General features: G+C 37.6%; 1 protein-coding gene across 1 annotated transcript in view; it reads right to left on the bottom strand.

Annotated features, from left to right (window-relative positions):
* Window positions 1-1883: 1883 nt before the first annotated feature.
* The window catches only part of LOC121868853 (GTP-binding protein Rit1-like), a 30710-nt gene continuing 19885 nt past the window's right edge, over window positions 1884-12708 (bottom strand). Inside the window, exons 4-5 of the mRNA XM_042369839.1 lie at window positions 10701-10898; window positions 1884-4031 (exon numbers count right to left, since the gene is read on the bottom strand). Coding sequence (XP_042225773.1) covers window positions 3795-4031; window positions 10701-10898 — 435 coding nt within the window. The 3' untranslated portion in view covers window positions 1884-3794. The remainder of the gene's footprint in view (window positions 4032-10700; window positions 10899-12708) is intronic.

The following is a 12708-nucleotide window of genomic DNA, read 5'->3' as shown; positions in this document are numbered from 1 at the left end:
ACTCTAAGTTTGCTCTTTCCACTATTCACCATTGATAATATTCCACTGCAGAATATATCAAGAAATTCTTGAAGAATTTTCAACTCGTCCTTAAATTTGGCTAGCTGCTGAAAATTATCAGCATACAGTTGATGAATCCAATTCTATATTTCATGCTGCTATGTCTCAGCTGCATTTTGCAACCACCCATTCTCACTCTTAGTTTTCTCTCTCTCTCTGTTGCTTTTAATATGCTTCTTTCTCTTGCACCCAGTATCCATGCTTTGCCCCATTATAGTAAAGTCAGCTTCTCAAGTCCTCTACACATCTCACAATTTGCTTCCTTAAACATGATTCTTTCTCCATACATTCTCATTCACACATATCACTGTTTTCCCTCTTCCAATCTGACATGCATCATTCCAAACACTGGTGCACTCACTCCCAGTTATCAGAAATGCCACAATTCCTCCACTCTATCATATAAATTTTTATTTTGTTCACAATTTCTATTAGTTTTCTTCTGTGACACACACACTTCTAAACAATACTTTGGTACTACTGTAGTATGACAGATGTTAGAATTCATGATATGTTGTCTCCATTTACTTCAGATAAACATGGGAGTTAAATGTAGCCAGGGAGCAGATTAATCAGAGAGAACAATCAAGACAAAAATACAGGAAGGTGGGAAAAGTAGATGATGGTGCAGTGAGGAGTAAATGTACTAACCCTAAGTGACAAAAAAATCGATCTGTTTTCACTTAACTGCTTTGTGCAGATTTAGAGACCAAATCACTCAACGTCAAGCTTTCCTTTCATGCAAGCACTCATCATCAAATATATCAATGCTTATCACATCACAGAAGATATAACCAAAAATGGTTGCCTGAGAACAGATCTCCATGGACAAGGTATACAAAACTCAAATGTTATTGAAAGGGTATTATTGCAGATTCACTCCCAATTGGGTGAGAGCAATTTTGGGATCACCAGAAGCTATATCTCGTCAAATGCAACTTTTTCTAATACCACTTTCCATCACAAATGGATAATAACAGAGACGGTAAATTCACACAGAAAATTCAGGTAAATCTGCAGTCACAGCGAGTCGTCTGTTTGTTTACAACTGACCCACTCAGTCTGAGCATACTCTTACGTCCACAGAAAACATAAAACTACACCATGATGCTTCACCAAAGTTGCTTTTATTGGTATACCAGATATCAAAATAAGCACTTTCTGTTTAATATATTACCCTGGCTTGGAAGTTAGGTAAGGTTAGGTATGTTTCTTTGGTTGGTTATGTCAGGTTCTATGGGAGGGAAGGGGGGGGGGGTGATAACTAAAAAATTACTCATTTCTGACAGATATGAAGGTCAAATTCAAAAGAATCACACCAAATACCATGGGAAAAACCTAGATTTCTGGTAAAAATTCAATTAGTAATGAAACTGTAATTTTAACATTGAATGTTTATCTTGAATGAGCCGTGTATCGTAAAACTGTGAGAACACCCTCATGAGCCATTCTCTAGTATTTAAAACTTCAAAGTAATAACCTGCAAACTTTCTGACCAAGATATTGAACCCATATTACATGAAGAAAATTACAATATTCTGTATACTACATAGACACTCCTACCATTTCCTTTTTGACATAATCTAAGTCTTTAATACAACAGTTAACAGATCCAGCTTACACCATTGGCATTGTTCCTTTATAATGAAATTAGATGGCATAGTTGTTCATAACACACTCTTTAATTATTTCCCAAATAAAACACTGCAACACAGGTTGCCATACTGCCCCATGTATCAATAAAAATGGACTGAATATCCTTTTGATATCTACTGTACAAATAGTGTACCGTAATGTTGTGGCTAAAACAAAACAAATCAAAATATGAGAATAGTGCAATGTATTTACTCTATTCATTCCTTTAGTCTTAACCTGTATCTTCATGTACAGGTATTTTGTAATATTATCAAATCTCATAGACAATGTAAAAAGATTTCAATGAACCTTTACCTGACAATTGAATGTGATGATTATATTTTATTTAAGAATAAAAATTCAAGCTATTAAACTATTTCAAAACAGCATATTTATACTTACTTCAAGTACAGTATTAGATATAATTTAGCTGTAAAAATTTTCTCAAATGAATTTTCATTAAAATGCATTAATGTTAGTGACCAAAATTCTATAAATTCAATACTCATTACCAAAACATTTAGCTCAAAGTGTCCTGACATCTTACAATCTCTATACAGTATTCAAATGAAAATACAGTACTGTAGTATGCAATAAAAACAATCAATCTCATAAAATATAATTGAATATTAATAACCATCAAAATCATTTGCTCTGACTACTGAAATCATTTCACCTGTACAGCTAGTCTGTCTGGTTGATTATGAATTCAAGTGACAAAACAATCATATGCCCAAGATGAGATGGTCATGTTATTAAGAGTTATTCTGGGCTAATAAAAAATACTATGGATATCAAATAAACCATAGAGATGGCAATACTGTACAAATTGCACAGGATAGACATTCTTTTTAGCACTAAGACTGAGTCCACTTTCACAGCCAGCTTTAATTTCATCTTTCTGCCAATTTCATAGACTACATTAGCAAAAAGAGTTAACATGCACATATCTTGTTAAATATTTCAGAAGACTGGAAAATATTACTACTGTAAATATAATGTTAGAAACAGTTTTTGCAGCTTGGGATGAATGTCAACAACTTCAAATACTGAACTGTATTTCAATCTGACGTGTCAGTTTCCACTAGCCATTCTAATTAAAAAAAAGGAAATAAAAGGCAATGCAATACTCCAAATAAATGGAAGCTTACATAATCCATGTGTCAAGGCTCAGAGCAATTTACATTATCTGCTATTTGGGAACAGACAAGGAGTTTGCTACACTATGGAGATCCTTATTGCTAGCACTAAAGCAAACAAGTGATTGTACCATTAAGCAAAGAGTTTAAGTATGTGGCAGAACATGAACTCATAATACTCATTTGCATATTTCACAGTAACACACATTAATACATCCTACAGTACACTAAATGGTAAAATACAAAGCATCTAGTAAAATTACAGCACCAATATCTTGTTAGATAGTACATAATGACACAAAATGTGCCAAATTATTATTCTTTTATACAGTATCACTCAATTAACTGCTAATTTTAAAGGGATAATTTATTTATCTCTTAGTAACAGCATTAACTCTATTTCATACTGTAAATGTATACAGTAAGACCACTGAAGTGTATAACAATAAAGCAACATTTCATCTTGAAAGAATACATGCAAAGGTGAAAACTTTCCCTTGTAGTGTATTCTAAAACAAGACATATTTATTTTTCCATTTTGTATGTATACAGTACATAAGTATATGTACTATAGTAATTATTTCTGCACTCATATTACATCTGTGTGTGTGTGTGTGTGTTTTCTTATTAATATCATCTTGCAGTGAGGTGATTGAAGCACACTGTAAAAGTCAACATAAAATAACTACTAATAGTAGTACAGTATGTGGATCAGCAAGATATCTTTCCATAATGTATTTCATCTAACATTAATAGCAAAAGCACGAGTACGGTATGTGTTCATACTAAACTCATCTGAGAAAATATTTTCTTCTTCAGCTTTGCATTAAAAGTAGTGATGTGTTTTCTTCAACTGTACTGTACTACACACAAACTTTCAAAAAAGTAATGGAAGATCCACTTATCATCAATCAGATCCCTATCAACTCCCAATCTACCTCACTGGTATCTACATTTACCTTACTTGTATCGTGGACGACGGAAAATCCACAAAAAAATGTTTTTAAATCTTCTCCAGCGTGACAGAGGTTTACTCCTACAGGCAGGGGCTCCTTCAATTGCTTCCTTTTGTTTCTTTCGTATTTCTCTCACAAGCATGTGGAAAGCATCATCAACAAAGTGTCGTAAGGCTGCAGATGTCTCAAAAAAGGGGCAGCCCATAGAATGTGCAAGATTTTGACCCTCCTCTGTAGAAACCTAAAAGCAAAATATATAATTTGTTATGTAAATTTAGCAGTGTTAGCCATAAAATATAAACAAATGGTGGGTGACATATAGAGGGAGTTATGAAAATGAAAGACAGGAATATTAGATATTCAAATAGCAATGGTTATATCTTCAAATTATCAATAATGAACAATAAATACAAATAAAGAATTAAAACTTAAAATATAAAATGCATAAATTTAGTGACATTCAGTTAACTGAAACATTTCCAAGCACAACTTTATTTAACCAAGTTTTAGTGAGCCTACTGGGAGGTCACATTAAGGGTTTAAAGGTGATGTAATATTGTTTTTGGAACCCTAAGTGTATACAAGAGCAGATCCACGAAAAAAAGGGGGTTGTATGAAATTGTGGGGGAACATGGCAAGCACAGCAAACCCACCCAGCAAGGTGGTTTGGGATGAAACAGGGTGTTGTAAGCCCCCTCCCCCCCCCCACACACACACACTGAAAATTTTGCAAAATCTGACCAATATCATGGGCATTTTGAAGCCATGTGCACTTAACATTAGGAGATATTCTGAGGTCAAGAGTAATTACTTTGTACTATACAAAAATGCATTAAAGGAAAATTATTGAAATTTTCTGATAAAAAGGGGGGTTCTGGACCCCCAGGGTGCCCCCTGGTATATAGGTCAAGATAATTATTGAGTCCATGGGCCTAAAAATCAACATACCAAATTAGAACATCTGACCTAAAACAAAGTCATTTTCCTTCAATGTGCAAGGGTTTGAAATTGATATGTAATATTCCCTAGATAGGGAATAATACATGCATATCCAATTTACTCTGGGGAAGTACAGTACGCTCGGATAATTCACGGATTTTTATGTCGCGGTCTTCTATTAATCGCAGATGACACCCTGGATGTACCCAAGAATGTCTGTGGGTAGTTTTAAAGTTGCTGGCATTTTTGCAGCCGGAACAGGGAGCCATTCATTCTAGAGACAGTAATTTCCTTCACCTGTATTGTATATATGTATGTGTGTATGTGTGTGTGTTTGTAGACACACACAAAACACATACAGTACAAATAAATAATAATGGGAAAATCCTCTCACAAATAATCAGGAAAAAATGTATTAAAAATGCTGAGTCTACCCTCAAGTCCACTCCATGCTTGGTTATTAATAAAGCACGGCGTAGACTTGAGGGTAGACTGTCATATTTTTAATAAATTTGTTTCTGATTACTTGTGATTGGATTTTTCAATTATTATTTATTTGTATGTGTGTCTACACACACACACACACATATACAATACAGGTAAAAGAAATACTGGTCCTAAGAGCAAACACAAAGGAAATATACATTCCTTTGTACACAAGTAAAAATGTCTCTGGTCAGCAAATGTTATTCGCGAATATGGCGATTCACGGCCATTTTGAGAACCTAACCCCCACGAATTTGAAGGAAATGCTGTATTGGAGATTATTTATTCTCTCATGACAGAACTCAAGGAGCCAAAGAAAAGATAAATCCTCTCAGTAGCACTAGGCCAGTTTCCATATCTGGGAAACTCAAGAAAAGTTATATGTTGTGGAATTTTTGGTATGATGCCAGATGATATAGTACAAACAACCGACCATAGGCCCACCAGTTAAACAACTGGATCATTACGCAACTGCAAACACTCCTGCAGCACAGTAAACCCTCGAAAGTCTGATCCCCGTAGGTCTAGATTTCAGATAATCCGGACCCTTTCTGGACAAGAAATATGTGTCCAAACCCTAAAATATTTGTCGTTAAAAATTTCCGCCATGTTCGATCATTTGAAATTGCCGCTAGTGAGCAATCCTTTGGCCTCTTTCCTCCTCTTGAATCCAGATGAAGCAGCATAAGATAGGCGACTACTTTTCTAGGGTCCATAGTGTCCTAGTGTTGCCTCCTCTACCAGCTATTTCCCTAGTACCAGTGGTAGTGTTTCAGGCCCTAGCCCACAACGTCAAGCAATAACAAACCTACCACTAAGTCCATCATCACCACAACCCAGCATTTCGTCAGTAGTGGAAACCATTAGTGTCACTCCAGACTTGCGTCTGTCATTAATGGAAGGAGAGGAGAGCGACAGTTAACACCACCTGCCTGCCTGCATCACAAGCTCAAAGCAACAGCATCTGCTGGTGAGTAATGTACTCTATACAAAATGTATTATACACTGTACATTATTCAACAATTTGCTACTTATGTGACGAGGTGAGGGGTGTGGAGGCAGGTAGTGAGGTGATGAGTTGAGGGGTGAGGAGTTGAGGGATGAGGAAGGAGGTAGTGAGGTGTGGGGTGTGGAGGCAGGTAATGAGGTGATGAGTTGAGGGGTGTGGAGGCAGGTAGTGAGGTGATGAGTTGAGGGGTGTGGAGGCAGGTAGTGGGGTGATGAGTTGAGGGGTGAGGAGGCGAGGGATGAGGAAGGAGGTACTGAGGTGAAGGGTGTGGAGGCAGGTAGTGAGGTGATGAGTTGAGGGGTGTGGAGGCAGGTAGTGAGGTGATGAGTTGAGGGGTAAGGAGGAGAGGCAGTAGGTGAGGTGACATGATAAAACACTTACACAACACACACATTAACAGCCTTATTAAACCATTGACTTATAACATTTTAATGAGTGAATAAACCAGGGTATATAGAGACGCATTTTACATATACAATACTCTACAATAATATTTATTATGTTCTGATAATCAACAGATCCTTCAGTAAAGCACCAACCCTCTTGAGCAGTGAACAACGGCGCATGAGATGGCGAGTGCCGGCAACTTTACTGTACTGTATTGGGGAGAGCGGTGTCAGTGGAAACATCAGCTGTTACCTTTCTGTAAACAAGAGACTGATACTGTAATATACTACAGCAGAATAGCTCATCTGGGACTAAGTGTGGGATTTGGGGAGGAAAATTAATTACCGTATGTTTCGATAATGTTTTAGTAACCAGGCACTAAATGAACCTAAATACTGTAATACAGTACAGCATTGGAATTATGATGATAGCACGAACCAGGAGGCGAGTTGTTCACTTGTCCTCCCTCTACCTCCCGCCATCTCTGTAGAGTATAATTCATATACTATTCCCATAATTCATCAGTCGGTAATTTATGAGGATGTTCATTATACAAATTATATAATTTTTTCTTTTACTTAAAATTCAATATGGAGGTAGAAGGTGGTGGAGGTTTGAGGAGGGGGACTGACCGCACACCCCCTAAAAAGGGTCATCATCTCCTACTCCTCCCCATGCCTGCCATACCCAGTGTAAAAATTTGTAATGATTTTATTTATTTATTAATTAATAAAGATATGTTTACTGTAATAATCTGTTCTTATTAATACCTGTACCCTTCATATACAAAACAGTACAAAACTTTTTATAATGTATCAGTATTGTAATGATTAAATAAAAAAAAAGGGAAATTTGGCAATGGCTAAGCTTACCTGCCATTTACCCTCCTCCCAGTGGAGAGGACTGGGTGAAAAAATTACCTTATTATTCGGCTTGTCATGTAATTTTGATGTCATCTTTGCAGTGTAGATTAATATAACCTTTTCCTTTTCCATTTTTAATTTCTTTCTACAGTATTCTTATTTTTTTGCCCCCAAGGCCCCATTGTGGGTCATTGACCTATGCCCACATGGGCTAATCCCCGTAAAAAAAATATTATACCTGTACATCATATTTTTTCTAATGTGTTTAATATTTTTTATTACCAATGACAAAACACACACCATAAGAGACTGATCATTGGTGAAAAGGGGAGTGCCAGCCTCCCTGCCTGCACCTTACCTTTCTGCCAGCACCTTGCCTCCCCCCTGCCTGCTCCCAGCCTCCCTCCAACTCACAGTGTCTCACACAAAAGACTGTATGTATCATGTGGTGTTGGGGTATTAATTACTGTAATGAATAATAAATAAACAATATTGTATTGTTAATGACAGTACAGTAGTTGATGAATAGCAGTGACAATTGTAGTACAGTCATTTCTGCTATGTGATAGTTGTGTTCTTGTGAAGCCTCGCGCTATAGAAATTCACACAATAAAAATAACAGGACTAATGGAGAAAATGGGGTTAGGTGAAGATTACTTTGGCCATGATCTCACAGATTTGCTAGCACTCAAGCTTGTTCCAGCAATACTGATTGCTTTATTTTTCCTGCATTATCTCTAAGGGTGCATAACGTAGACTCTTATTCCTGCTGCACGAACAATATCACATGTTCTTTCATTGCATTCAAAATGCTTAATAACATCGAGCTTCTCTTCAAATGTTATAGCCTTTCTCTTAGGTTCACCACCGGCAATTCAATCATCAGAACGCTTCTTGGAAACATTCTTCTTACCTTGTCTTTTCATATTCATGGCTAACACAACAGAATTAGAGAAAACAGCAAAAATCACGGAGGACACTTCACAGAGCAATCGACAGAAACTGTGCGATTCAACTGATCATGTGATGTAAGCAGAGAGCACTGGTGTAAACCGTTATTAGTCCGCACTGCAAAACATTCTTTTTACTTATTATTTTCATACAGTATTTATGGGTAACAGCTAAATTTGCAAAAAAAGAACAAAATTTACAGAGTACCTCTCAAAAAACACTTCACAAACAAACACACGACTCTATTGAGCATGTGATGTCAAACGTGAACTGTAAACATTGCATAACCCTGCGCCACGCTACACTTAAAACGTTGAGGATGGAATTGTGCTATAGCCAACATTCATATGCAAAAGTTCACATTTTACAAACAGCATTCCCCTATTCATCAATCGCGTTACAACCAATTCGCGTTGACATAACACGCATTGTAGCAAAAATGAATGTACACTACTATTCATCAAACGACTGTCATTGACTATATAATATTGCTTATTTATTAATTAATACCACATCACACCCAGACACCCTAACACCACCCACACACCCCCATATTGCATGACATAAATTTATGTGTGGTTAACTAAGTGGTGGTGAATTAAAAGATCAGCTGTTGAGGAGCTTAGCGCTTGGCAACACTGGTGCATGTTATCACTCCTTTCCATTCCATGTCTCTAATCACCCACACTTTCTGCTTTCTCACTCCACATTTTAAAATCTTATGGACAGTAATGTAATGATGAAGGGATACATTGCGAAAAGTGTAAGTATAAAAAATACTGTATTTTAGCTTTCATGTTTATTCAAGACATCTTCAGGTCCTGAGACCCACTAATCCCCCATCCAACAATGGGTGACCTGACATTGTATCAAAGGGTCAATAATATGAGATCCACTAATCCCCCACAGCTCCAAGGGAGTGGAAAATACCAGTCTTTGCTCTAACACACAGCTTCATTCATGACCATATCACATAGATTTTTAGTTTTTAAATATATTTAAACAAACTTCTAGATAAACTACTGTATTCTGGATTATTATATCAGTAAATTGAGTTTTTAACTTAATTAAAACTGCTTTTACAGACTCCGGTAGTTTAGACTCTTGGAAAACTCCCCAGCACACAGAAACATTATGAGGATGTGAGCTAGTGTTTGTCTGTGCAAGATGCATAGTTTAGACACTCGGAAAGTTTTTTCCAGTAACCGGAAATATTTCCAGGGATGGGTGATTTTTCCAGGTTTGAGAAAGTCGTCTGGTTAGCCGGAAATCTCTCATCCCCAGAAGTGCTCTGCACCAATTGTTCCGGCTAACGGGGATATCACTGTAATTTTGATACTGACACACTGACTTTAAATTAAATAGCTCTGACAGTGACATAATAAATTTAGATTGACATAACTCTGATGTTGAAAAACTTAAGGCACCCAGAGCTACTAAGACCACCCCTCATGCACTCCTCTCAGTCCCAGACCTCCATAAAATATCACGGTGTGAAGGTGTGGAACAACTTACCCCCACCCATCCGAGCAAAGACTACGCTCCCTTCCTTTAAATCATCTCCTAAAAAATATCTATGTTCTAAGTATTAATATTTCCTGTAACACCTACTATATTTTTCAGTACCTGCTTTTATGGTACCATCAAAACCGTTTTATCGGAAATTATCATGTAAATAGATAAGTAATTACCATTGCAATAAACATAATTGCCAACTAGACATAATCCAGACAGCTCTGTCCTCTTGTCCAACCTTATTACTGTACAACCCAGGTTGTACTGCTCCCCCATTATACTCACGTTTTTCAATTCCACTGTAATTTATGTATGTATATATAAATAAAAAAAAAAACAAGAAAATAATAATAATAATAATAAATAAATAAAATTAATAAATATTGAAGTGATAACCGTGGTAACATTATGAGATGTTCTTATTACTACCATGCTATTGTACTATTCCAGATGACACTAAATGTTACATAATACTTCCATGAGATAAGTGTATAGTACTGCACTGTATATATCAGGTGCCTAAAAGAGAGCTCAGGTTCTCAACTGGCTCAGCCATGTTAATATTGTTATTATTATCCACTCTGTATATGTTTTTTCTGGCTAAATAAACTGTTTCAATTCAATTCAATTCAACTTCAATATTATTCTATTCAATATTTCTATATACAGTACAGTACTGTAATGTACTGCAGTATACCCTGTACTGTAAATCAACTGTGAACAGTTTTCAAGCCCAACTAAGAACATTAATTCATCTTACCTTTCTGTGCAATGGGTCATCCAGGTCTACCTTATTGCCAACCAAGACAATTGGTATGGAGTCTGCTGCACGAACTTTTGCAATAAGCTTCCTGTATCCTGCAACCTCTTCAAAACTACGTCGATCCGTCAGAGAGTAACAAATTAGGAAACCCTCCCCACACCGCATGTACTGGTCACGCATTGCCGTAAATTCAATCTGGGTGGAAAACAATTACTGTATTTTCATTTTCACTATAATAAATATATATTAATTGATATTTTTCTTGAAAGCAAAGCAAGAGGACCTTCCCTCTGTGTGAAAGAATAGAAGTATTGTATGTAACTAGTGTGAGAAGTGTGATGTTGTAAGGCAGTGAAACGTGGTTGGTTGACTGATTGATTGGTTGACTGATTGATTGATTGATTGATTGATTAGGTAAATTATCTGGCACCGCAGCCTGTGGCAATTTGACACCGAAAAAAATTTAAATCATGTTAAAACTATGAGGTAAATAAAATACAATTCTATTGAGTTTAAATATCAAAATAAAAATAAAATACTGTAATCCTTTAAAAATCACAGTGTGGTCAATTCAAGGACCGGTAAGGGCAGTCTCACGAACAAATCTTCGTCGTAATCTCCCACAACTTGTTGGGAATGGAAAGGATAAATTGTTCCACTACAGCTACCACGAGGCCCAGATGACTGACCTGACTGCAGGGAAGAAATCTCTGAGAGGGAGGGAGAACAAAGAAGCATGACAAGGGGCAGCAGACTTGGCCACCTCATCAGCCCTCTTATTACCTCACACAAGAGACATGGGCAGGAACCCAATAGAAATCCACATTATGGCCCTGCCAATTAAAAATATCTAAAACTAGAGGGTGGATGGGATTGAAAGATTCCATTGAAGCAAGTGCTGCTCTGGAGTCACAAAAAATAGTAGTACAGTAAAAACTCCCAACATTTTAGATGTTAATTTCTTTAAGTGCTAGGCACATAGCAGAGAACTCTGCATAAAAATAGATGCAAAGGAGGGAAGTCTCCCACTGCAGCTAAAATCAGGGAAAATGTTTCCAAACCCAGCCCCAATGTCGGATTTGGAACCAACTGTATATAATGTGCACTGAGTCATTGAGCCGAGTTTCATGTTCCTGGAAATACATCCTGGACATCACTTCATTGACATCAGCCTTGCTCCTCAGCAAGTAACGACAGATGTGCACCTCTGGTAGGTCCCAGGTGGCCATGGTCAGCGCCTTCACTGGGATGACCGGGAGTTGGGGAAGAGACAAGCTGTCAACCATCTCCCAGACACGAAAGCCAAAGGATAGGCGAAGGCGTGGGCGAAGAGTAAATCTATGGTCTGTGGACCTATCAGATATGGCCTCCCATGTTGGAGGTCTAGGAAGACACTGTACTACTCGGTACCAGCAGCAGGCCATCAGGGACTGCCAATGCATATCCAATGGTGGTACACAAGCACCTACAAGAACACTAGGCATTGGGGAGGATCTAAAGGCCCCTGTGGCCAAATGAATGCCAGTGTGATGAATAGTATCAATGGTATCTATCCTGACTGGAGTGGCTGAAGAGTCCAGCTCAGAGCTATATACCAGCTTTGATCTCAGGACGATAGCATGATACAGTCTTAAGAGGGTGTGCAAGCATGATGTCTTAAGTGACCTAAGGTGGGGAATTCAGGCTATCCACCTATCTACCACCAAGCCTAGGAAGTGTGTCTCTTCCACCACCGGAATGCGGGCACCATATAATGTTAAGTCGGGGTCAGGGTGGGGACCCGAAAGCCAGCAAAAATGCATGGCCATGGTCTTCAAGGTTGAGAACCTGAAGCCACACATCTCTGCCCACCGGGACACCTGATTCACTACAGTAAACTGTATTGTACACTCGATTTAACGGAAGAAATTTTTTCCATTATTTTTCACTTTAGTGAACTAGTTCGCAAAATCGAGATTAGTTCCATTAATACGCTCACAGCCATGGAGACACCTCAGACACATGA

Source organism: Homarus americanus, unplaced genomic scaffold, assembly GCF_018991925.1.
Source record: "Homarus americanus isolate GMGI-L3 unplaced genomic scaffold, GMGI_Hamer_2.0 scaffold30535, whole genome shotgun sequence".
NCBI classification, from domain to species: domain Eukaryota; kingdom Metazoa; phylum Arthropoda; class Malacostraca; order Decapoda; family Nephropidae; genus Homarus; species Homarus americanus.
This window is presented reverse-complemented; position numbering and strand designations above follow the sequence as displayed.